A 27391-nucleotide genomic window follows, 5' to 3' on the forward strand; every position below is an offset into this window, starting at 1 on the left:
TGATAAAATACAAAGTATTATTCCAGGGATAAAATCCAAAGGGGGATATTCAGGGTGACTCTCTGTCACTGTTGCTCTTTTGTCTTGCCCTTAACCCATTAAACTGTCTGCTTAACAGATTAGATCATGGCTATAATTTGGCTCCCAGAAAGCAATAAAGTGTAAAGACTTCTGATCTTCTCTTTGTTGATGATTTAAAACTGTATAGCTCATCAGATGAGGAACTGAAAACACAACTGCAAGTAGTCAAAACTTTTTCAGATGATATAAGAATGCCATTTGGTCTTGATAAATGTGCAAAAGCAACATTTAAAGCAGGAAAGCTGCAGCACCAAGAAAACATCAGTTTGGGACAAGAATGTGATATAAAAAAACTTGAGCAAGATGGAGTGTATAAATACTTGGGAACTGATGAAGGGTCAACAATAAAACATGAACAAATGTGAATGAAACTCAGTAAGGAATATTTTAAAAGACAAATTAATCCTGAAAACAGCATTGACATCTAGGAACAAAGTTCAAGTTATAAACCAATTTTCTCTTCCTGTCCTAACTTACAGTTTTGGAGACATTGACTGGCCCCGAGACATGCTGAATAGGTTGGACAGGAAAACAAGAAGGATTCTTTATGCTCATCAAATGATTTATAAAAATCAGTACATACCAAGATTATATATTCCCCATTACGAAGGAGGTATTGGCCTCCTTGAATTTGATTACATCTATAGATCTGCAATAATGGGACTGCATACATATCTGCTGATGTCACAAGACCTAAACATAGTGAAAATTTTGAAACATGAGGAGAATAAATATAAGATGACTTCCCTGCTTAGTCTAGCAGAAGCATGTCGGTGTCAAGCGGGAATGGAAATCAAACCAGAAGTAGATTCAGCAACGGAATGTGCCATAAAATAAAAGAAAGAATATAAGGCAAAGGAACATATGAGAAGGCAAGAAATGTGGAAAATTTATAAATGTAGTTGCAAGTACGGAACACTCCTGGAACAACCTCATGTTGAACAAGATCAAATGCAGGAATGGTTAAGGAGAGGCAAATTCAAACCAAATGATGAAAGGTTAATATTGGCTGTCCAAGATAGTGGACTATGTACAAGTTGGTTTAAAAAGTCCATTGAGCATGTGGAAAAAACAGACCAATGTAGGTTTTGAAAAACAGAATTGGAAGGAGTTACACACCATGTTGCTGGCTGTGACATACTAATGGCAGAAGGACTGTATAATGAAAGGCATAATAATACGTGAAGACTGTTGGACTGGGGATTGTACAAACATTATAATACTGAAGTAGCTGAAAAATACTGGAAACATCAGCCACAAAGCATCATAGAAAATGATGGTCTACATCACATGGGATCACCCATTAGCAACAGTTCAAAAGATAGATGCAAGAAAACCAGATATAAGTAGTCCATCATAAGACAAAAGTAGCATTGATCACTGAAATTGCTGCACCCAGTGACAACAGTGTCATGCATACAGAGAGACACAAAGTCATGAAATATCAGCATTTGCAGACAAAAATGACAGCAATGTGGAAGAAAGACACCCAGACAGTTCCAATAGAAGTAGGAGCAATGGGTCTTATAAAAAGGAATCTACATTCGTATTTAGATATGTTACTGATACATGTAACTCCATACAAATTGCAGAAGGAGACATTACTGGTCACACTGCGCGTGCTGCGAAGAATACTTATGGTTGACATCAAAAATTGAAACAATACTATTTTTATGAACTTTAATCATACTTTGGCTTAGCAATAGGGTCCATTCCCATCACGGTATTGGAAACCCAAAAGATTTGGAGAAATTAAAAAAAACAGGGAAAAATATAACATGAATACATGCATTGTAGTCTCTGCAGACACAGGTATCAATTCTTCTAATAACTGAATAGTCTATTATTAATCCACTACAAATATCAGTTAAGTCATTTGTTGGTGGTTGTTCCAGATACGAGGCTTCATACCGGGTAAAAATGAAGTTGATCTTTTTTATATGAGTTGCCTACATTTATTCATTTATTTTTGTGTTAATTTCTTGTCTTTCAGATATCTTTACTTTTTCAGGTGTAACAAGCCTGAATTCCTAATTTTTTTTTGTTAATTTTAAAACCTCCTTTCTGTTTAGTTCTTTTTTATCTTTTGCTTCTTAATACATCTTACTATCATTAGAAGGTCCATTGCACATTATATTCTTTAGTTTACCACCCTTAGAATACATTTTGTCTGTAACATTTTGTAGATCATTTGACAGGTAGAATAGATTGCTGTTTAAATTTTTTTTATGTTTGCACAAACACCACCACAATTAATTTTCTTACAGCTTCTCCTTCTGAGACTGTATTTATTTCTCTTTCTGCCATAGCTAACATACTCAATGTTTGAGCAAATTCTGCATAGTCAGATACAGTATATAACTCTATTAAAACCCATAAAAGTTAGATATTTTTATTTTGATGCTCTCTGAAGGTTTCATGATGAAATTTCAAATGGTGATTCAAAAAGGGAGTATTGCAGATAGACAATAAATTATTATATGTATAAATATTGACATTTTGCATTATACCTGATTTACATTGGAAGTATTGTTCTGAACTTTTGCAAGGTATGTAAAATATGATAGTTCCCCAAAATATTTTTCTCCTAAGTTGCCATTAGACCAGAATTAAAACCCAGTATATGTCACCTAAAAATATGTTCTTCATTTGTAATACTGCTTATCTAGAGTGCCATGCTTTCAAATGGCTAAATCTGTGATGCTATATTCAGAGGTATGCTGCAATGGAAGCTCTGAGGTTCAAAGTGTGTTTTCATGCATTTTGAAGTAAAACTTAAGGTTGTATAACTGAATCATTTAATATTACAGTCTAAAAAGGGAGCTGTGATATAACTTTTTTCAGACAGGCTTGAAATGCAGAAGTCCACCTAGCAGAGTTAACTGCCTCTAGGAAAAGTGTTTTCTAAGATACATACTTTAAATCTCCTGAAGCAGGAAGAATGAGCTTCTTCTGCATGAAATATACATCCCAAGAGGTACCGGATCCTTATCTGTAGGCTGAAGAGAGAAAGTACCCTAAATAATGGCTTTTCAGACATTCAGCCATAGTTAATTGCTTTATATCTTCCCTTATATATATGTTCAGAATGACAGCTATGTGGATTTTCAAACAGGAATAAGAAAAATCATTGCTAATAGAATTAGAGATGAGGCCCAGTTTTATGATATAGGGGGGTGAAGCCCTGATTATGACCCAGATGACATGAGAGCTATTAAAATTAATTTCTGAACTGGGGGAGGAGCTGTGTGCTAAAGGAAGGAGACAGTAGTCAAGGTGTGCTGCTGTCTGGAGAGATGTAGGTCAGTATGCTAAAGTTTCAACACCTCCTATGGAGAGAAGTGTTGTGAAAGCAATACTATGGGTCAGAGAGGTTTGATTCCCTCTGCCAAACTATATTCATGTGGCAGCCTTTATATGGTATGAGAAGGAACATGCATACCTAAAGAGGAAGAAGCATTAGGCCCTCTCATCAACTGCTGGGTCAGGAATTAAGCAGACAACAGATTTCCTGGTTGCCTGGATGCATGGATGACTGCCACACTATTAAAAACACTTGCCCAGTGAGTGGAATGTATGGGCAGCAATGGCAGTGACTAGATGGCAGGCAGACAAGGGAACAGAAAAAGGACCAGAAGCACTGGACAGGAAAAAGGCTATGCATCTAGGATGAAGCCCATATAAACCATCTTTCCAATTTCCCCTATGAATCTTCAGCTTAGAAGGCCATTCGAAAGGAAAAAATGATTGAAGGCAGTGATACTGCAGTAGCCTAGCTATCAGCTTGAGTAACCGGAGGCTTTGGTGAGTCAACAAGACATTGTGATGCGGCAGTCAAGATGGAACCCCTCTAATATGACAATCCCAATTAATGTTGTTAAAAAAACACCATGGGGTAGTAATTCTCTACTGTACCTCTTACTTTCTCAATGAACATTCTCTTTTAACCACAGCAACATTCTTCATTTAATCTAGTCTATTCTGTGCTTCATCTATTCTTACAAACATTAACTTAACACAAAAAACAGGGCAATTTTACAACAATATTGTTAAGTTTGTTGCCAAGATACCCAGTTCAAGCTCTCTAAGTACCTCACTTTCTCACAATTAAAATGTGTTCTTAGTATACTCAGCTACCCTGAAAATACCCATACCAAACTCCTTTGTTATAATTGTACTCGCCCACTAGACCTCACCATTCTAGGGACACAGGTTGTGTTGTTCTGAAGCATTACACAATAATTTTGGTGACTCCTTATATTATACATAAATATCTGTGATGTGGATCTCACTTCATATTGACATAAGACATGAACTATTATCATTCAGTGCTTCCAAAAAACTAAACCAAAGGATTTACTGTATCAATCTCCTCCATGCTACATTTACATTTCCAAAATATTTTCTTCACTTATACTTACAATCTCCTTCTGCATCTTCAAACTTTTTTTCTTTACCGCCTTTGTACTGTGAATCTCTACTTGACAATTACTTATGTCTTCAAATATTCATTTACCACCAGTAACTCTTTCCCCTATAAAACGTTCACTCTTTTTTGTATCCTTTGGTCATAAATTACACAAGTAATTCACCCTTCCAAAACAATAGTATGTACTTTAAATAATTCACATGCCAAGTAAAGTAAGGTGTTACTGCTCAATACCAGTTGTAAAAACAAGAAGCTCACCTTACCTTGGAGACTGCGGACATCTGTGCAGTAGCTGACAACTGTTAAAGCCTCAGAGGGTACGATAGCAGTGGCAAAGCTTCAGTGCCTTCCACACATTTAGAACAGCAACTGCACAGACAGGGATTAAAGGTGGAGGTGTCTCATTCCCCATTAGTAACAAGCATACATCTAGGTTAGTTAAACAGGATGAAACAATAAAATTCCTTCATGTCCAGATTACCACAGGTCACACACCATATCCTAGCAAGCTTTAGGTCTCTCTCTATTTCCTATGAACCCCACAGCTCATACTTACACTTACTGGAGACAATCACCATTCAACCAAATACTATACTCATGGGTAACTTCATTTATCTATCTATAAAAAGGGAATCCAACATGACCCCAAATATGCAGATGCAGAGATTCCTAGACTTTGTAAACACAAATACCCTGTAACAGTTTGTGCATGCACCTACTAGAGGTATAAAAATATTGGACCTAGGACTCACAACTATATGAGAACACTTCCATCCCCCTACAAATTTAGAATCGATTCTGTAACCCCAGCAAACCCTGAAACAGTTAGAAACTACTCAAAGACAAACCACCATTTATTAAGTAGTAAACTGCAAAATTTCAAGCACCTGTAAACCCACATAACACAGCAACCTTTATGGAATTATTAGCAGAAGCTCTGTACAGTGTTAAAGAGTGCATAGAAGCTTTTCTGCCTGACAGAAGTAAGCCCAAAACTAACTCAAGTACAAACCACTGTGGTGGAATCGAAAATTAAACAGGTTGTACAGCAAAAGAAGAAAAAATTATAGAAAAAATTAGGAACTGTTACACAAAAAAAGATAAAAACTCACTCATCAAACTGTAGAGAGGACTAATTAAGACCAACAAATCAAGTTTTGACATTAAGATAGCATCCCAAGCCAAGAATAACCATAAGACCTTCTTTAGCTATATACATAACCTCAAAGGCAACACACTGCAGTGTGCCAAATTTTTGAAAAATGATGCCACATTCATGGAAATGGGAGATATAGTAAATCTTCTAATTGAAAAATTAATCTCCAACTGTACCCACCTCTCACACCCAGCTTCTCCCCAGGAAACATTATTTTACATAACCCCTCCAAGTATTAATAGGGAGCAGGTGTTAGGTGCACTGTCTAAAGCCAAGAATACATCTTCAGTGGGCCATATTAATATCCCAGGATGTCTTCTAAATAGCCTGAAATATGGCCTATCAGGGCTACTGGTGTCACTATTCAAGCACAGTTTCTACAAAGGCTTCATATCACATAAATGGAAGACTGCAACAGTCACCCTTATGCATAAGGGTGGACTATCAATGGATCCAGGGAACTACAGGCCCATTAGTCTGACTAGTTTGATATGTAAATCCATGAATAATTATCATGGAAATGGTTAACAGTGACATAGAAAACCGGCAGATACTGGACCCAACCCAGTTTATTTTGTCTGAGGCAAGTCATGCCTACTGACCCTGTTCGACTTCTTTGAGAAGGTCACCAAGGCAATGGATGAGACAAAACAGGGCATACAGCCAACTTGGACCTAGTTAAGGCAACTGATATAATACCCCACTTGAGCATTGTGAAGAAACTCACGGAATTAAGCATAAACCCCTATGAACCTATGAACCTATTTAACTTGCTGAATAGCCAGATGGCTCACAAGACTAGACAGACTGCCTTCGCAAAGAGGCCCGTTACCAGTGGCATCCCAAGGCTCTGTGATGTGTCCACTCCTCTTTGGCATCTGCTTTTTAGGAGTCAAGGCCAATGTCATGTGCCTCTGGCTTAACTAGTGTACAGATGACTACAAGCTAGCAGAAATCACAGAAATCTCCCAAGATACTAACATCTTACAGAAAGATCTAATAGAGACAAGTGACTGGTGCTAAAGCTATGGTTTAAAGCACATGATGCCAAGAAATGCACAATAGTACCTTTTTGGAAGTCAGCCACTGAGGAAAACTACGTCATTGATAAAACTCCTGCAGAAGTAGACACAGTAGTCAGTGATTTGGAGACTCAAATAGATAGTAACCTGCTTTTCGACCAGCAAGTGTGTAAGGTTGTAAGAAAATCATTTTATATAATTCAACTTATAAGTAATGGCATGGCATCTTGTTCTAAGGAAGTTATAGTGCCACTGTGCTGAGCCATCATCAGACCCGTCATTGACTATAAAGCCCATTTTTGTATGTACCTGACCAGAAACATACCAAAAGTGGAATGCCTACAGATGTTCCTCACAAAAAGAATACAGAGTGTAAACAAAATGTTCTGTCTAAACTGCCTCAAAGCCCTATCTGTATACTTTGTTTACTACAGACTGCTGAGATTCAATTTGTACTTGGCCAACAAGGTATGCATGGATCAGCTCTGATGAACCTTTTACAAATCTACAAAATAAACAGCACCAGAGCTCCTAGATCAAATGTGCTGGAGTGACAGTTATGTATCTCAGAGAATCCCAATTCTCTGGAATAGGTTTCCCATCCATTTGAAGCAGAGTCCTACCCTATCCTATTCAAGTGCAACCTGGATCAGTGGATGGGAAATCAGAAGTTCTCCCCTGATCTTACAGCTATGTCTCTGATGGACAGAGACAGTCATTAAATCATGCCTCAACTAGCATACACTCCTAAAAGTAACCTCTGAGGCATAATAACTCATGAGATGAATTTGGGTTGCATGCCTAGGCTTATAAAGGCCCCAGTGGACATTAGCCTAGTATATATATACCTATGAACCTATAAAAGAAAAACAGAAATTGCATTTTGTCAAAAAGAAGGACCAGTCCAGGAACATAGGTCACACACACATGTACCTCTTATAACCACATAAAATCTAAACAGCTATGTGTGCCCTCTTTTGTTGTCAGCTCTGGGAAGATGCAATCACACACACACACACTGCACCATTAAACTACTTCTCAAAAACAATAGATAGTTGAAAAAAATGAAAGCAAATATAAAAGAAGCATAATCATTCTTTGTATGGATGACAGCTCATTCTAGGGACACAGGTTAAATGCTTACACATGTGCCCATCTTAACTATAGAAACTTTGACTACATATGAGCATCTTCCTTTATAGTCCATCCTGTAAGATGTATTCACACACTGTGCATGAAAACCATCTCCCCGTGAGCATAGGCTACACATAAAATGCAGAAGACAATAAACAAGTCACAAAAAAAGATTTAAAAAAGTAAAATGCCATGGGCATTCAAAAGCCTTGCAGATGGAACATTGATTTGTCAATATGGTTCATTTGCATATACCCCATCAGACTCCACTGCAGGAGATTTAAGGTATTATGCCGTGCAGACTCTAGTCTGGTTCAATCTTTCTTGTAGATTTATCTAAATAGTTTATCTGACTGACCTTTTTACCCTTTGCTTTAAAAATAAATAAAATTACCCTTGACTAGGCTACTAGAGGCATCTTCATAATGAGCCACCAGAAGACAGCATATGCTGCATGGGGAGATACAGTGTAGATAAAACACAGGGGACAAGTACAAAGAAATAAAAAACGTATTTTGCAGTAAGATCGCTCAGCAAAAACTATCACCTGAACTTGTGCGCTTCTTAGATGCAGGAAATCTGACCAGCAATGGACATCTAGTTTTGAAATAAGCTCAAGGAAGATGTAATCCATTTAATGACAAGATATTTAATATTCAAAAACTTGGACTCTGATTGGAGAGACCAATCAGCATGCACATTCTATATCAATTGTTCCCAACAGGAACAAGTTCGGTCACCAGTAGCTTCTAACCATTTCTGCAAATCAGAGAACATGAACCTCAGTCATTTTTGGAAATAGCATTTATAGCTTTATCATTTAATCAGAACACTTGACTGAAACCTTCTTACAATTACACTTGGTTACAATTTTAATCTCCATCGTTATGGGAAAGTGCACTATTCTTTCCTTTTTATACAGAGACTGGTAAATCATTGGTAGCTAGATAAATGGTGTCCCTACTTGCAGAATTGTTACTTTTTCTTCTGTTTTATTGTATTAGAGAGGATTTCTCTTTTCCTCACAGGATGATCCAAGGTACTTGTGGTGATAACACTTGGTTTTCATCAAATCTAGGCAATTTTATTCTGCAGGGTATTCTTGACAGTTATTTTTATGATCATCTTAAAATGCTTAGAAGTGCATCCTTACTGCTTGCTTGCAAGAAAACTTCATTAGTGAAAGCAATGCATTTTGTTCTTTCACAATATTACATATCCACCTTTTTTCTTCTTCTATTCACATTTAAAAAATTGTACTCATATACTGAGCATGCATCAGCTCATAGAAGATAAACACATGCCTTATATAGCCCTTTCTCAGGAGGGGAAAGGGAAGAACCCAAAAGTTCCTTTATATGACAACACTATTTAAAACAGCTAAGAAATTATTTGCTTACATAATGTTATTATTTAATGGCAATAAACCATGACTGGATGTAGGTATCACAGGATTTACCCACAGCTGGCTTTGTTTGATCACTCAACTTTTGCCTTCACGATTAAATCACGCCATGTGTGATACCGACATCCCATTCTGGATTACTACAAACACCAGTTAGAAGAGACTGTTCACTGGACAAATTGAGCACCGCTGCACCATGAAGCCACCCCTGCAAAACAATAAATAACACAGAAAAAATAAAGATGGTAATCAAAAAAGACCATCACCAAGCCTGTCAGCCTGGAAACTTTAAAAATCTGGGCAAAGGCCCATGAAAAATAGGTACAAATCTGAATGCTGATTAACATAAAATGTGCATACATAATTATGTAACCCCACCCACCCACATGGAATTGTGGGATACCATCATTCAAACACAAACTGAAAAACAGACAAAATATTAAACACAAAATATAACCAGAACAATAACATTTCATTTTATCAACATTTGTACTTGTATAAAACTAAAATGCAATTTTCTTTTATAAAAATAAAATTAACTGCTACATTAATATTAATAAAATATAACCAGAACAATACTGTTTTATATATATTAACATTTGAACTTGTATAAAACTAAAGCACACTCTACACAACTATGTTCCCAACTTCCCAGTCAGTCATTGCAATCCAGTGACCAAAACCTCCTCTCTGTCTACAAACCTAGCAAATCTGCTGGACATTGTCTGTACTTGTAAGAGGTTGCCAAGGCCTGGGACTCCTTACCTGTATGTATCAGGTCTATACCCTCCCTCTCATCTTTCAAAATTGCTCTGAAAGATTTCCTCTCTAAAATCTGGTTTTATTCTTAATCAAAAGCACCCCAGGATAAATTATATCCCTAAAAGTGAACAAGTACCCTTTCATCTTTTATATATTCTTACTCTCCCTTCTTCACTTACTTCCTTACTATTATCAAATTATCTTCCCTGACTTTCTCTCCAAATATAGCATAAGAATATTTCTCCCTCACTTTGTTTTGCAATCCCTCTTTGTTTAGACTAACTTACCTTTAATTTCTCTACAAACTGTCTAAAATGTCTCTAAATATTAATTGTTTGTCATATAACTTGTACAGATTCTTAACTAATGTTTATATTATGTCTAATTTTTATAATTATTTAAACTGCAGATGTTTTTGATGTATTTTTTTTATTTTTGAAGATTGTAAAACTATTGTTGTTATAATGTTTTATGGAGTTCTGGAAATGGGCTTCTCCCCATTCAGACTTTCCTGGTAATCAAATGTCAATAAAAACATGAGAGGCATGGTGCGCACACACACACACACACACACACACACACACACACACACACACACACACACACACACACACACACACACACACACACACACAAAGAAGTATATTACAGCTATAAAAGAGAATAACTTCCTGGCACCATATTCACTCGTAATTAGCATCAGATTCAGGATCTAAAAGAAACAAGCAATAAGAACAAAACTCATGACACCTTACGGACTTGGCAGTGGCTGGCATCAGATTCTGAATCTGGAGAAAAGAAACTGTTAAATCCCACAGCTGCTGCTGCAGCTAGGAACATGAAAAAACTGATCTTGCAAATCGTTTTAAGTTAACTAATACCCTACAACTACTTCTACATACAGAAAAAAAGGTGATAACAGAAAGAAATGCAAAAGAAAATGGTCTGACAGATAATGGTTATTTAAATAAAGATATATATCAATATCAGATATGATGAGCAGATTCTAATATAACACGAGACTGGTAAACTCCAAAGGACACAAACCATGAACAAGCCCATGGAAACCAATGATGTGAAGATGCTTAAACTGGTTACAAAATAATACCAACACAAATATGTAGTAAACAACACAACCACAAGCACTCCTCAAAACCACAATTTACTGAAAAAGACTAAGCACTTTCATCCCTTACAGTAATGGGATTTCATGAGAATAAATAAACAATCCAACATGAAACTGTTTAAATGTAAAAACTCACAAAGTTACAAAGTTGCACTTCCTTCCTCTCACTTAAAGTGACAGTATAGATTTTACAATTTAAAAACGCCATTTACTAGTAATAGAAAAACATACAAATTCTAAAGTGTAACTCATTTCAAAAAGAAGTAAACCTTTAAAAAATCATTAAATGCAATGTATAAATAACACAAGGCTGCCTGAATGAATATATTTCTTAAATTAGGCAAAATGATCCAAACAATATTTCATTCATAAATGTTCGCATCTCCACATGCCTGACCTTTATGCATGCTTGTAAAGAAATCCTGCTATAGTGTTTTATACTTCCAACTCCAAACTCACTTTTGATCAAATGGTGCTACATATTTAACCACTTGTCAACCACTTCAGTGAAGAAAGGTTGAGACGTATGACAAGTACTGCTAAGTAAGGACCGACTCTTTTCAGAGTAAGGAAGCACTGATCATGCATAGTTTATGTTTAAAGCATAGAGAGCAGCTGTTTCATCCATCCATCCATCCATCCATCCACCCATCTTTAATCACTTTTCCAATTTTGCATATGGGGTTGGGGTGTCAGGGCAACAGTAACAATCATCTCGAGCCAAGGTTTACACCACAAGATAGGTAGCCCATTCCTCAGTATGTCATTTGTATCACTCACTCGCACAGCACTTGCACCTGTGGTCAGTTTGGAATGCTTAATCCACCTACTACAAAAGTGTTTGGAATGGGGAGAAAACAAATACTGATACTCTAATAAAAACAATTACTGTTACAGTGTTCTTTATTTCACAAAATGCATGTTAAATCCCTTCCTATTTTTCAATCAGCCATCTACGTTAACAGTACCAGTATTTGAAAAGTATCCCAAAATCAGGACACCCCTAAAAAAATGTTTATTATAGTTTTGCTTAGCCCATAATTCTGGTGGTGAAAGGCTAATAGATGGGGGGGGGGGGGCTTGACTAATATGAATCAGTGGAAACTGAATATGATCAGAAGGAATGATTAAATGACAGTACCTGTGATAAACTCTGCACTACCAATGGATACTTTTCAAGCAAGATCTACCGCCATATTCCTGAGCAATACAGCAATAAATGCATGGGTAAACATTACTTTGCACTTACAGACCTAAAACAACTCCAAGAGGCAAGCAACTTTTGCCACCCCCACATGGTAAATTAGTACATATTTTGCAATACAGTAAGTGTACTTTTGTAAAACAACTCAATTATGCACCTGTGTCATGCTATCCAGGACTAATCTAATGGTACCAAAGGGAAAACATATTCCCCATGCTGTTTCTAGCCCCACACCTCTCATTCCAAAGAGAGCAAAGAGAACAGGAGGAATATTCACAAGCAGAGACTTTCCAAATCATTTATACAGATTCACCAAAATTCTGTCCAGTGTTTCAGCTTACAGTCCCAATATGTACATAAGACTGCACAAACCCTATGCCCATCTGAGAGACCAGTGATCGTGTGTACCTTACATAATGGGAACCAGGTTCAGACCTGGAGATGTGCCACATGCTTCAACATTAACCACTTAATAACACAGCCTTACAAAACTTTCTGCGGTTCTGTTGTAAGCATCCTCAGCATCCTCAGCAGACATGTAATTTAGAACAGTTATTCCCAACACAAATAAGTGTACAAAAGAATTCCCTTTTCAGATTAAGAGATGCAAACTACACCTTGTGGAGCCAAGTGTCCAGGACTACACACTGGATACAGGGATTACTAATGGGATACCATGGCCATGATTCCAGCTTTTTGTGCTGATTCCGAACAAAAAGGTAAAAAGAACAGTGTGTGTTGTAATATTTCTGTCGTTGTTGTGTTTATTTTTCTTGTGCTTACTGTGGGTTCTGACTACTGTGCTGCATGATAGGATCACCTATGGTATTTGGCACAGGGTTATAGGCAGGACAGGAACTAGTCACTGCGCTTATTGGGACATTGTCCCAGGGGAGGTTGTGTGAAGCTTATTGTGGTTTTATAAAGCTTTGGAAGAGCAGCTGCAAATACGCTTTTCTTTGCACACTTAAGTGTTAGGTTAAAGATGAAAGAAAATGGTTTTATGCATGCATTTGATAGGTATTTATTGTATTTTTTTTTAATGCTCGGAGAATGTGCGTTTGCGTGCTACATCTTGTTCTCTTCCTTGGTGCTTTTTGACCACTGACCTCATAGTGATCTATTGTAAATGGAAATCTATTACAGCATTTTAGAAACATGCACTTTTAAACTGCAAAGGTTTTCTTTTTGTGGGCCCACCCTTGGACTGCTTAGTCTGAAAAGTTGGCGAGCTGAGATACCAGCTGGGGTGCTGTGCTGGAACGTTTTTCCACTGAATATATAATCTTTACACCACAAGAAATGGAAATGAAGTTTGTTAATCCTGCAGCAAGACAGGGTGGCAACATTGTGATATTTCAACCCCTCACTAGTCCTAACAAACTACCAGAATTAGAAAAATCAACAAGGGTTTCACTTAGTCTGAAAATCAATACTGTTTGCAAAAGCAGAAACACATTTATACACAGCAAAAACACAGATAAATAATAGAGTAGAGACCTGCAATATAAAAATATTTAGTTTGGTAGAACAGCACAAAGAAGTAGAAGAGCAGGCTGAGACACAGTTCCACCCTCACTCTCCCAAAACGTGCATATGTTTAAGCACTTACAATGTCCGTGACAGACCCAAGCATAAAAAATATCTTAATTCATTTCTTTTAAAGTTGAAATACTGTGGAACCCAAGAGTCTGACAGGCAATCACGCAGTACCTCACAAAGCTGCAGATGACATGATGACATCACCTGTATTTTAACAAAATAAAAAAGAAATTGGGAATTAAAAACGCCAAGTGGAAATTCGTGGCACCCCATTATTTTACCCTCAAAACAGGTAAATTCTGAGGAATTCAGTACAGCTGAGAGGTATGAGTTATACTTTTCTGGGAAATCAGCTCATTGCTACAGAATGCCCTGGTAACTATGAGCATTGGTGTTTTGTAGTTTGCAGCCACCCCTGGAAGAAGTAATCACACATTACACATATCATCATTAAACTACACCTATAAAATCAAAAGTAGCCCAGAGGAATGCAGAGAGCTATTAAAAATAAATGATTAAAATCACAGTATTTCATGAAGGCAGCTCATTTCATCTGTGCCTCTTTTTGGAGGTTGTGATTCATTCTTAACTTGAACCTTGTATAAAGTTTTCTGTCAGTGAAATTACAGTGTCACAAATGAACGAATGCTGGGGGAAGGTTTGGCATAATGATTGCAGTCTCAGCCTTACGCATGCAAAGTTCAGTTTGATCTCTCGTTATTAGTTAGGCTTATAATAGTCTGCAGACTGATAGCCTATCATTTGCCTATAAACCTAAAACGGTGATACTTACTATTTAAATAAATGTTATAAAAAGGTATGTTATATCACGGCATACTCATACCTACAGTTGACAAATTACTTATGGTGTTTTGTGATAATGCCTGATTAAAAAAGAAGGAAAACTTATGTCAGTATGCTTCAGGCTAAAACGAGTACTGGTACAGAATGACCAATAGAACATAATTTGCATTCTTACTCACAAATTAATACCTGTACGACTGCATCTTTCTGTATAATGTTTAAGTGGCTTCCTTCATTTAACAGCACGACCTGGATGGTCATCGCAGAACATAACACTTTGCTGTCAGAGTCCCGATTCTTCATGCAGACTGCATGGAGCCAACTGCTACTGTGATCCCTTATGCAAACCTTTTGGTGATTACTGTTATGATGAGGCCATTTGTGTGATAGCTATGCATTTGTAGTATGAGATAAACATATTCTTCTAATGACACATTTTGTTGTATTTAGCAGTCGATAGTTTGTAGTGCATATATTGTCTCACATTTGGTTTGAGTTGTAAGATGCTTTAGTGAAAAAGATCCTCTTCTAATCGTTGTACAGTTACTTAGTTAAAACAAGTGTTATAAGACCGTCACACATTCTTAAACTTCTGATGAAAGTGAAATTAATTCAGTATATAGTGTTCTTTTGCAGACCAGCTTAGTATCTCAAGCTCTAATTCCTAGAGTTTCAGTAACTTTCTGCTGATCCAGCAAAATGCCTATACTTGTGATTGGCAGCAAATTAGCAAGCATACTACCTTACCCCCCACCCCCATTTCTATATGTTGCACAAACTTTTAGGAAGTATACTTACATGGAAAAGTCTGTGTATTTGTGTCTATTGCTCTTGAAAACAAAAACAAGCATTCATAAGTGACTGTGCCATGAATATCTGAACACTGATTATGTGAAAGACAACTTGTTTGTGCAACATATATGAAAATAAGCATGAACATGGAACAAATTAATATTAGAAATTATGCAGAATCAAATGAGGTACTGTGGTAGTTTTGCTGCGGTAGCGTTGTCGCCTCACAGTAAGACGTTGTCCTGTTCGATTCTCAGCTAAAGCGTCTTCTCTGTGGAGACGTGTGAATGGGCATACCTTCATTGAAGGTTGTGCATCAGGGCTGGCAACTTGGTACATAAAAATCTACTGCCAATCATTAGCAGACCGGAGTTCCACTGTGGCGACCCCTAACTGGGAAAAGACGAAAGATACAACAACAACATGTAGAATCAAATGAGGAAAATTACATTTAAAGACTTCTATGAATAGAAAAGGTAAGTGATAGTTATAATACAAGACTTCAGTTTAGTGGTTGCGATTACTAGATTTAATGTAGCAATATTTTGGTCAGGGTTTAGGAGTCAGGAGATACGGTGGGGTTGGTGGAAGGAATAATTTGATGCAGCATATTATATTTTCAGTTACATTACCATTGCTTGGATATGAGTGTTTAAGTCATTCCAGTAAATAAAACAAAACAATTTAGAAGATTTTTTGCTAGTGCAGTTATTTTTCCAGTCTGTGTCTGGGTACTTACTTCCTAATTGTAGTAGTGATAGTTCCTTATCATTAGGCAGTGGTAACATTATTAATTATCTGCTGCATTTTTTTTGTTGGATTTTTCTCTTAGCCTTTGCTTAAAAGACTTGTGTGAAAGTATAGAGACATCTACTAGTGTTCTGTTTTGACTTAAGCTCTGACAGGTGTCACACCTCTTGAATGTCCCTGACTTTAAAGAACATTCTAGATTTTGCCTCATATTTTTGTCTTCTCCCTCATTGAGTTGTTGATTTGCTGGTAAATCATTGAGAATTAACATCAGTCAACAATGCCAGGCATTAACCTTTATATATATATATATATATATATATATATATATATATATATATACACCAACTTTATGGTCATACCTGCTCAAAGAATTTCCTCAAAAGGACATTATTGTCAGCACAATTCGCTGACAGTGATTTCCTATGGAAGAGCAACAATCTTTGGGGGGATTGAATTTTGAGAAAATAAGGGTTGAGCATTCAGTCTTCATTAACTCATAGGTAAATTCCTTCTGATACCCATGAGTACAACTGATAGCATCATTGTACAAAATAGTGCATGAAACTGCCGTGGTATTTACATCATGGTAATTAGACTGATACTGTCAAATGGTTGAGCTGATCAGCATGTAGCATATTGTTTACATGTTGTAACTGTTGCAAGCAATATAAAAATGAAGAGAACTGCCAATTTTTTGACAGCGTTAAGCAAATTGTTACAATGTTGTTACACAGAGTAATAATTGAAAGCACTTAGCATTTGCTCTACACTAACTGTTTTGAGTGATAGGTCTAGTAGTGGAATGTAAGTGTCACATTTGTATGTGTGTAATAATTTCTTACTATATTGCAGTGAGCTGAAATATGCTTAAACAAATGATACAAAGACAAATTAAAATGAGCAGCATGCAATGGAAAAAGTGCAGTACTTAGCAAACTGAATGCAAACTCTGTCGTTGTAAGATGGTTTGCCGACTGGCTCACAAACCAGACATATACACTATCAAAGTGGATGACTCCACATCAGCCAGCAGACCTGTTAACATTGGGGTGCCACAGGGGTCAGTGATGGCCCCCTACTGTATGGTATATACATCTCAGAAGTTCAGGGCAAAACTAAAGGATTGTGCCTGACCAAACCTACAGACAACTGCAAACTAGGTGCAGTCATTGAATCCCCATATGATGTCAGCATACTCCAGTATGTTCTCACACAGACTAATGACTGGTGTATTAGTCACGGTCTCAAACTAAATGCAAAGAAATGCATCATCCCTTTGGCACAAACGATGTCCCTTCGCACTACCAACTCAATAACGATACCCAGAGTGGTAAGGGACCTGGAATCCTAGGTTGACCTCGACCTTAACTTCGACCACCATGTGTCTACCATTGTAAGGAAAGCTTTCCACATTGCTCACTTGATTAGTAAAGGCATCACTTCAAGAACAAAAGAAGTTATAACCCCCCCTATACTTGGCACTTATCCAGACCATAATTGAGTATAACACCTCATTTGGTATGTACCGTACTAAGTATCTGCAGCAATTAGAGTGACCTCAGAGGTTTCTAACAAAGAAGATCAAGGTCCCCTAGCATGTGCCTTACATGGACCAATTAAAATTCTGTAATTGTACACTGTATCATATAGACTTCTTAGGGAAGACTTATGCCTGGCCTACAGAGCATCCCAAGACCCAAACCTAATTGAATGTACTGCATATCTGTAAATCAAATGGGTCTAAAGCAACCCATTCCGGGACATAAATATGGCCTGTGACTTAAACAGGACATGCTCGAGGGACAGATTTATCTCCCAGTGACTGCCACATCTTTGGAAAAGGCTACCAATTCATGTGAATCTGAGCACATCTATGACACTGTTTAAGAGGAACCAGGATGAGTGGATGGGGCACCACAAATTGTTACTGGGGATAGTGCCCACCACCCTCCTGGACATGGGCAGTCATCACTAAATGCAATATTGTGTATTGACTAGTTCTCTATGGTATTATATTGGGTTGAAATGGCTAGGCTTAAATGACCTCCAGGTCGATAGCCTAGTAATCTCCTATGATCCTATGATCCTATGGTGTGTGGAGTCTGAGGGAGTCTTGCTTTGGTATTGTTTTACAGTCAAGAGGTACAGTGCAACAAAAGACTCCACTGGACATGGTTCAGGTTCTATTTACATACCCATGGCAACATCTAGCATGTGAATTTTAGTTTGTCTAACCAATATTAATGCCCTTGAGAAACTCTCCTCACTGGGTATCAACACAATCATCACCAACGGGTAGCAAACTGGCTCACAGATAGAATATACACTGTTAAAGTTGGGGAATCCACATCCACCAGTAGACCAGTTACCAGTGGTGTACCATAAGGATCTGAACTGGGATTTTTACTGAATGGAATTTATTTTTCTGAAGTCTAGTCAATAGTTGATGGCCTATGGCTTACTAAGTTTGCAGATGACTGTAAACTGGGTGTAATCATAGATGCTCCCAATGATATCAACAAATTACAGAAGGGACTGACACAAACAATTGGCATCAGGGCCATGGACTGAAACTAAACGCAAAAAAATGCCTCATTATCCACTTTGGCAGAATAGTAGCCCCCTGCTAGTTACAATATAGACAATACCCTTCTAAGCTCAAACACAATGATGCATGACTTGGGAACACAGATTGATGGCAATCTAAACTTCAATCACCATGTGTCCACAGTAGTAGGGAAAGCCTTCTACACTGCCCATTTCATAAATAAGGCATTATATCCAAGACCAGGGAGATCATTACTCCACTGTACTTGGCCCTTATCTGTCCACTGATTATGGAGTCCAAAGAGGTTTCTAACCAACAGAATTCAGGGCCTCCAAGACATAACCTACATGTAAAGACTGAAAGCCCTATCACTGTACTCTGTACCCTACAGGCTGCTGAGAGTCGAGCTGTGCCTGGCCTACAGAGCAGTCACTAACCATATCCTATTGGAGATGCTGAACATCCACAAATCAAATGGGACAAGAGTCACTCATTACTGTGATCTCAATCTGGCCTGCATCATTAATAGAACATCATTAATAGTACTTCTGCAAGAGACAGATATGTCTACCAGAGATTGCTGCTCTTCTGGAAAAAGCTCCCACTTCTTGTGAAACAGGCTCTTCAATGACTATTTAAGTGCAGCCTTGTCAATTCGATGGGAAACTGCAAACTCCCCTAAGGGGTGGTACATATGGTCCTCATGGACAGGGGAAATTGGTGCTGATCATAGTATTGCTCTGTAAACGATGACCATCTAACTTTGGTCAACTAGAGCACTCAGGGTTTTCCCCTGGCTAATCTTAGTAAGGCCCTAAGACCATTAGCCTAGTAACATTCTATGAAACTATAAATCCATAAAAAATACAACCTGAGCAAAACAAGCTAAAGAACTTAAGAAAGCACAAAAATAAAAAAGAAAGTAAAAATGATCATTTAGTGCATTTACATAATATGATTTCAAATAACGTGTCCATACCAATGTAAAAAAAAAAATTAAATCTTTCAAGAGGACTTTCTCTTTAAACCCACTAAAATGACCATATTACAGTATTTCAGTGACTCCTAACACTATATAAGCCTCATTCAGGAAATATATTTCAGACATGGCACATTTTGTTAGAGGCCCCAGACCAAACTGCTGATAATTAATACAAGGAAAACCACTTGCATGGTATCTTGTATAATCCCCAGCCCTTCACCTGTCCTTGCTTATAACATTAATCAAATTGAATTTAAATATGAAAGCTAGTCACATGAACAGTTTTGCCCTTCTCCAGCCACATGTACATTTTAAAAGTTAAACTAAACAAACCCACTGTGTGGCTTTCACCTATAAAAATGGCCTACAATTTTAGAGAGAGACAGCAAACCTAAGCTTCCTTTCTACAGAACATGTAGCCATTTATAATATAACAGCTCCATAACTTTCCAGTAGGTGTACAGTCTGCTATGTAGCATGTAACCTCCGATTTTCAACAATAGTGCTACTAACTAGCAGAGAGCCCCAGGCTACAAGAGAAATCTAAGTTTTCACATCGGGACTCTTGAAAACCTCAGAGTTAGTTTTCAAAGAGCTTCATACTTCCCTGATATTACTAGTAAAATTAAAACCCATCATTGCTAGTAATCACTCATACCTGCTTCACCTGGTTTGTATCAACTTAATCATAAAACACCACCCACACTCTTACTCTGTGATATTCAAGACAATAAAGCATCCAACATTTAGTAGTACTCTTGTTAGATTTCCTGTCTTCCCTTTACTCATCCTTCTAGTTTACTTATCAGCTACATAGAGTGACTCTGGGTACACAATCTGTGCATGCACAAACTGATTAACTCCCACTCTTGCATGAGTCCCTGCCTGCTTTACTCTCCTCTCACATTCAGTTTATCAGCCAACCCCATATCCTTTCATTTATGCAGTCCATTCTTGTCTCATACTCCACCTACTGACCTGGCTTGGTTAAAACATTGTACACACTCACTCAATCACACCTTATCCAGTGATACCAATCAGTTTGTGTCCTGACATTCCCTACATTTCTCATGTTATCTGTTGCACAACATTACAAGCTGTCTTTCTACACAACTTCAGAATCTAATTTCCCCAATATGTATCTGATCCCACCAACCTTGCAAATGACTTATCATTACAAATTATATAGTCACTGCCCATCATTCTACTGATACAGCTCTGTTTTTGCAGGGCCACATTGCAGTCATTCTTTACATACAACTCAGATTCTCTGCAGACATTGCTTGTCAACAATATACCCTTTTAATTACAACCTTGTCCATCATATCACTTCCATTCTTATAACATATCTCCTACCTAATCTATACATGACTATGACATGGCCAGTTATATGGCATCTCAAACATTTTCTCAATCTCTAACCTACATAAATAGTTCAATCTGTCTCTTAAAAATTTTACATTCCATCACCAATAGCACTATGTTTTCCTTATTCTCATATACTCTCAACAGCAGTACCAATTAGTTCTATATTACACTTACCAGTTCATCTCATTATATTTCTTCTCTTCACACAATGACTAATTATCATCTGTTGTTCTCATCTCCTTTCTACCTCCCTTTGATATCCACAATCATATGGTACCTTCCATCAGTCACTATACTTTTCTTACCAACCCTTCTTTCAACTTTTTCACCAGTATTTCCTGTACTAAAACCCACAACTGAACTCTTATACCACTCCATTCTTATGTATCTTGTCAAATATCTGCAATATCATATTCCAACACCTACTTTCTACCTGAAGCATAAACACTAAAACTCCTTCTCCCTCCTTCACCTTTTCTATATAGGATGACCAAAGCCATCTGATGTTTACACCTTTTGACATACCTAAATGATTCCTAAAAAGTAGTGGCATTCACTCAAGTCCAGGCTTACAACCAAGGCCAACCATTACATTACAACCACTCCAGTCTACCACCAATTGCCTTTCTACATCATCACGCAAAAAGTCATCATACAATCATCATACAATCAACAGTTTTTTTTTTTCAATCTTAACATCCACATCATCTGTAACAAACCCTGATTGCTTTAATTTAAAATAAAATTCTGGCTAAAACCATTCATTTCAATGAATACATTATTCTATTGGAATACAATATTCTGTGCTAAGACAGGATCTCTAAAAGAATAGAGGGTATGGCCATCCTCTTCTCTAATACTATACAAATATGTCGCTAACCCAAGGAAACCCTCCATGTTATCAAAGCAGAAATATGAGTCCCCAATCTACATGTTAACAACTTCAAAAATTTGTATACTTGCCCTCTACATTACACTTTTGCATGGCTGTAATATCCAAACAGCTGAAGACATTCTGATTCTAGTCTCTGAAACAATAATATTAGGTGATATCAACACCAAATGCATTACCTGTAATCCTAATTCCACTGAAACACAGCCAAACTCCAACTACATACTCTGCTACCTCTACACCTCCTCCTAACTAATATTTTCTCATATAAGACTTAACAAGCCTGCAGTTTCTGAAACTATGATCAGTTTCATCTTTTCAAATAAGCCTAACAATATGGCACAGGTTTGTGTTCTATCACACCCTATACCAGATCACCTCCCCACCTACTCAATTTTTACCCACCCTTTCAATAAAAAATACACATTATATAATTTAGTCAAACACCTCTCCAAATTCAACAAAGACAAATTAATACAAGCACTTAAGTTCTATAATTGGTATAGCCTTAAACAGCTCACACTTGGGAAAGCAGAAGAACATTTTTAACCACACATTCCTAAGTATATTAGACACCTCATTAAAAAGAAAAATAAATCAAATCTATCCATGCACCTTGGTTAACACTAGCCAGAAAGTATATCATGACACATAAAGGCATAGCATGATTTCCATGGAGACGATAATGTTATAACATTAGACTTATATACATATGTGTATCTATCTAAACCTTTAATACCATTTATTTATGGTCTACTTAAGCTACACAAAGATTCCATACAGTCTGCTATGTGTCCTATAGTATTTGGTTCAGGGTGGGTTACTGAACCCATTTCAAAATATCTTGAGTCTGTTTTAGAAAAACTGCTATGTCACATGAAAAGTTATATTCAAGAAACCAGAGACTTTCTTAGTAACTTATCTAAATGACATCACAACATGAAAATGATTGAGATTTTTTCATAGTTATGGAAGTTACTTACCTTTTTACAGCAATTCCAAATTAGGTGGGTTTACAGGTTGTGAGAGAATATCTTTGTCAGTTTACTAATAAATCAAATAAAGATATAGAAACTATTTGTATCCTGTTTGATTTATTTTTTACAAGTAATATCTTTCTGTTTAGTAAAATATTTTTGTTGTCGATTAATGGGTGCAGCAATGTGAACTCCAGCTGCTAATACATATGTGAATATTCCACTAAATAGCTGGGGAAATTAATATAGCTTTTAATGAACATGCATTGTACTATGATAATATTCTCTTTTACATGCATTTTGTATATGATCTATTTTTAATATGAAATAATAATGAGACAAATCTGAATAATTTCATTTCATTTTTAAATACTACAACACATTTTAAGGTTTAAGGTTTCTTTTTCTATGAATTGTTTAAATTATTTAGAATTATGTTTTTCTATAGAAAACGGTGAGTTAGGAACTAAAATTTTTAAGAAGCATCTACAAGCATGTAAATATTTGTACTATAATAATATACATTCTAGATATACTTATAAAGGAATAGTGCATAGTCAGTATATGAAAGCTAGCACACTAAATACTAAAGATAAACATTTTCTTGCAGAGATTGATAACATGTCTAAACAGTTTAGTAGTAGAAATTATGATGAAAAAATGTTAGAAACAAATAGGTTAAAGTCATGAATGAACCATATTTTTATCTGGTGACATGTCTTCATGTAGATCTCTGAATTATGTTTAATTGGTTAATTATGTAACAAAATTCAACAGACATACTAAATTTATTAAAAATATTATTCAAAATAATTTGTCTATTTTTACTTCTACTGCTGAGAGTCAAAATATTGTTGGTAATACTCTGAAATTTATACATAAAAGAGAAATGAATCTCAATGAAATGTTCTTCATACCCATCTGCACTACTGCTTCCCTTCCATCATTAGGCATAAACTAAAAAAAAAGCAATACATTTTTTACAGTTTTACTAAAAGCAGAAAAATCAAAACAAAAAATTAAAAATGGTTCAGTCATTTGGTTTTAAGACCTACATGGAAATAAACCTAGCAGAAAATTCTACCTTTTTGAAAAAAATTATTCAACCAGAAACAGACTATTTCAAATTACTAAGCAATGCAATTCTGATTGACTTCAGTAACTAATAAAAAATATATAGAAAATAAAAAGAAATCATAAACTGTTGAAGCCAGACTGCAGGCAATTTCTATTGTGCATCATGACTGGGAACTCAGTTGGCTGCCAGTAACCACCAATGGGTGTTTGTTTAGACTGTAAGAAATATTCCTGTACTGCTATATGCAATCAAATAATTAATGGGAAGGCATACGTCATAAGATAGTGAAAGATAAGTCAAATCATTGTCCCATTAAACTATTCTTGTCACGTGGCTAAATCATGCTGCACAAACGGTAGGTGTGCTTATATAATTTAGGTATAGCCAAAGTAATCAACAGAAAATAACGATAATAAATGTTTATGCAACAGCATTCCCGTTGCTTGCTAGGAAGGTGCTCTAACCTCTGCCGCTGACTTATATCACATAAATAGTTAATCATTTAACTACAGAATTCAGCATGTTCCTCTCAGCATTAAAATATGATACATACTTTCAAAAAATTAAGATTAATCACAGTCTTTGTAAGTTTGCATATAAACTCCCTTCTTATTCATCAAATTCTAAAAAAGGTAGAACACCTTCATTATATTATAATGTAAGATACGTCTTGCTTTTATTACTAAGAATTCAATGATGTTTCATTATATTGTTTCATTAATTGCTTTTGTTTGCACTCATTGCTCAAAATAATTTGCTTCTGAACATATTTATTGAATGGAATAATAAATTTTGTTACACCGTAACAAAAACTCTTTGGCAAAGCAACAACCCTGATAACCCATGTACCTATGCATTACATGAATGGTTGAGGTCTGGTGAGAAAAGCTCAGTGACACAAAAGAATAAAATGTAACAATTATTATACAGAAACTGTAAGTTTAGATATATTTATAAAATATGTCAGAAAGTTATCTGGCTATTTAGTTCAGTACAAGTGAAAAAGAAAAGCAAAATAAAGCCACAGCAAATTCTGATAAAGAGTGAGGCAAACAGTGATAAATATAATGGTACTTTAAATTAAATATTTTTAAATGAAAATGTAAACATATATTACATATGTAAATAGTTACATTTATAAAGTATAATAGAATGAACAGATTCCATTTTATATATATATATATATATATATATATATATATATATATATCTATATAGTAAATAAATATTTATCCATATATATCCATACATACACAGATATGTGTGTGTCTGCATGTGTGTGTGTGTGTGTGTGTGTGTGTGTGTGTGTGTGTGTGTGTGTGTGTGTGTGTGTGTGTGTATCTATAAATATATTTATTTATTTATTTATATAAATAGGTTTACCATCAGAATGTTGACTGAGAAATGGTTGAAACTGAATTGGTTGAACACACTATATTGTATGATCAAAATGTTGAAATTAAATTAGTCTAAACTCACAATGTCAAAATGATCAAATTTGCCCATTTCTGCACTGTAGTGCGATCCCAGAGTTGATATATTTAAGTAGGGGGGTGGGAGTTGCAGGGGGTGTAGCCCCCCTGCAAAATAGTAGAGTTGATTTCATTGCTTTTTCAATGTAATGATTGTAGACATTTTGACTATTCAATGTTTTGGGTTGGGATCTAAATTTTCTACCTAGTGATAGACATTTTGTAATTCAATATTATGATGGTAAACCATACATATGTATATATATATATATATATATATATATATATATATATATATATATATATATATATATATACTGACTTTCACAATATGCCTGTTAATAAAGTACATGACAAGAAAAAGGGAAAATGTAGCAGAAAGTAATGAAAGAATTGTGGAAGGAGTGTTGTATGGATTAGTTAGTTGAACTGTTAATATGATGACTGTTAATGGTTTCATTTCTTACAGAGAACTTGTAAAATTTGAAATAATTAGTTTTAATTTTATAATTGAATAAAGGTATTTTAATAACTGTGTATGTATGACTATTTAGTATTTGTATTGAGATATTATGCTTGCATCTTAGATCTGGTACTTCTCTCCTCAGAACCAAACATAAATAAATAAATAAAAATATCAGACATCGACACATGACACATACAAGCACATGCATGAGTACACACATGCATACCTCTACTCACAAAACACAATCTTTTGTACTTGAGCTACCTAACTAAACAGGACATTAAAGACAACTAATTTAAATAAATGGATTTCTCTTTCTGTCATAGGTCCTACAACAACAGGAACAACAACAGGATCAACAATATCTAGATCATCCACACCAGAACAAATGTTCTACACTTCATCAGAAGCTAGTAATTATCTCTTTTGTTTGATTCATTTTTATTATACTAATTATTATTAGTGCAGAACCATGCTCTGCATGACACAACTGTATGAAACAAAGAAGTATTGATTATACATATTGAATTAATAAGGCTTCGTATAATTTTTAAAAGTTAAAATGTACATTGTTTATAATTAAAAACATAATTGGTTTTAAGCTCCTTTTTCACCAAAGCTATTATCTGGTTTCATGTAGAATGGCAGCTTGATTATTTCAAATGCTTACTTAAACTAGTTGTTTCTCACAGATTAAAGAGGCATTACATCTTTCCAGATGCCACTCATTTGTCTTTAATTACTTGTCAAGCGAGTTTAAAACAATTCCAAGGAAACATCGTGGCTAGTACCTTATGTGACAGTAACTGCCCTTCCATTTCCATTTCTGATGTCCCACATAAGGAATTTCATACTTTCCTTGCCTCTCTGTTTCACTTATTAGTTATGGAGAGTTGTATCTGTGGTGGGGTGCTCATTTGTTATCTTCCAACAAGAGGGAATTTTCTACCGTTTGAATTCAGGAATGAATTCAAGAAACTCAGTCTTTGCATTTGTAATTTAGTTTAGTATGTTGCCAAAGAAAGTTAGTATAGTATATATAAACACATTTATTATACTCATTTATTACCTCAGAGATATATGCCTGTCTTGTCAAATACTGCAATACTCCTATACTAATCTGATAGAATCTACCTTCTTAAAGCCTAAGACATTTTGCTGTAGTACACTGTAATGAAGTGCTGCTGAAAAATGGATTACATTCATTTTGAAATTGTTCTTCTCAAGAATGCTGATGTGATTATGTACAAAGTCTAGCATAGATATGTCGTTTATTAACTTCAGTGTACAGCGTGATCTCTTCTTCAGTGTGCGCTGAGGGTTGATTATCTTTCTTTCACACTGCGATGCCCAGGCCATGGCTGAAATAGTCCGTGGACCAACTCACTTACTTATTAA

General features: G+C 35.9%; 1 protein-coding gene across 8 annotated transcripts in view; it reads left to right on the forward strand.

Annotated features, from left to right (window-relative positions):
- LOC122800839 (uncharacterized threonine-rich GPI-anchored glycoprotein PJ4664.02-like) overlaps window positions 1–27391 on the forward strand; it is a 662067-nt gene that overhangs the window by 195829 nt on the left and 438847 nt on the right. For all 8 annotated transcript variants that reach the window (XM_044070146.1, XM_044070147.1, XM_044070150.1 and 5 more), the window contains one exon: window positions 26320–26406. In XM_044070146.1, the coding sequence (XP_043926081.1) occupies window positions 26320–26406 (87 nt within the window). The remainder of the gene's footprint in view (window positions 1–26319; window positions 26407–27391) is intronic.

The sequence above is a fragment of the Protopterus annectens genome, chromosome 4.part1, assembly GCF_019279795.1.
Source record: "Protopterus annectens isolate FY-2018-M chromosome 4.part1, PAN1.0, whole genome shotgun sequence".
NCBI lineage: Eukaryota > Metazoa > Chordata > Ceratodontiformes > Protopteridae > Protopterus > Protopterus annectens.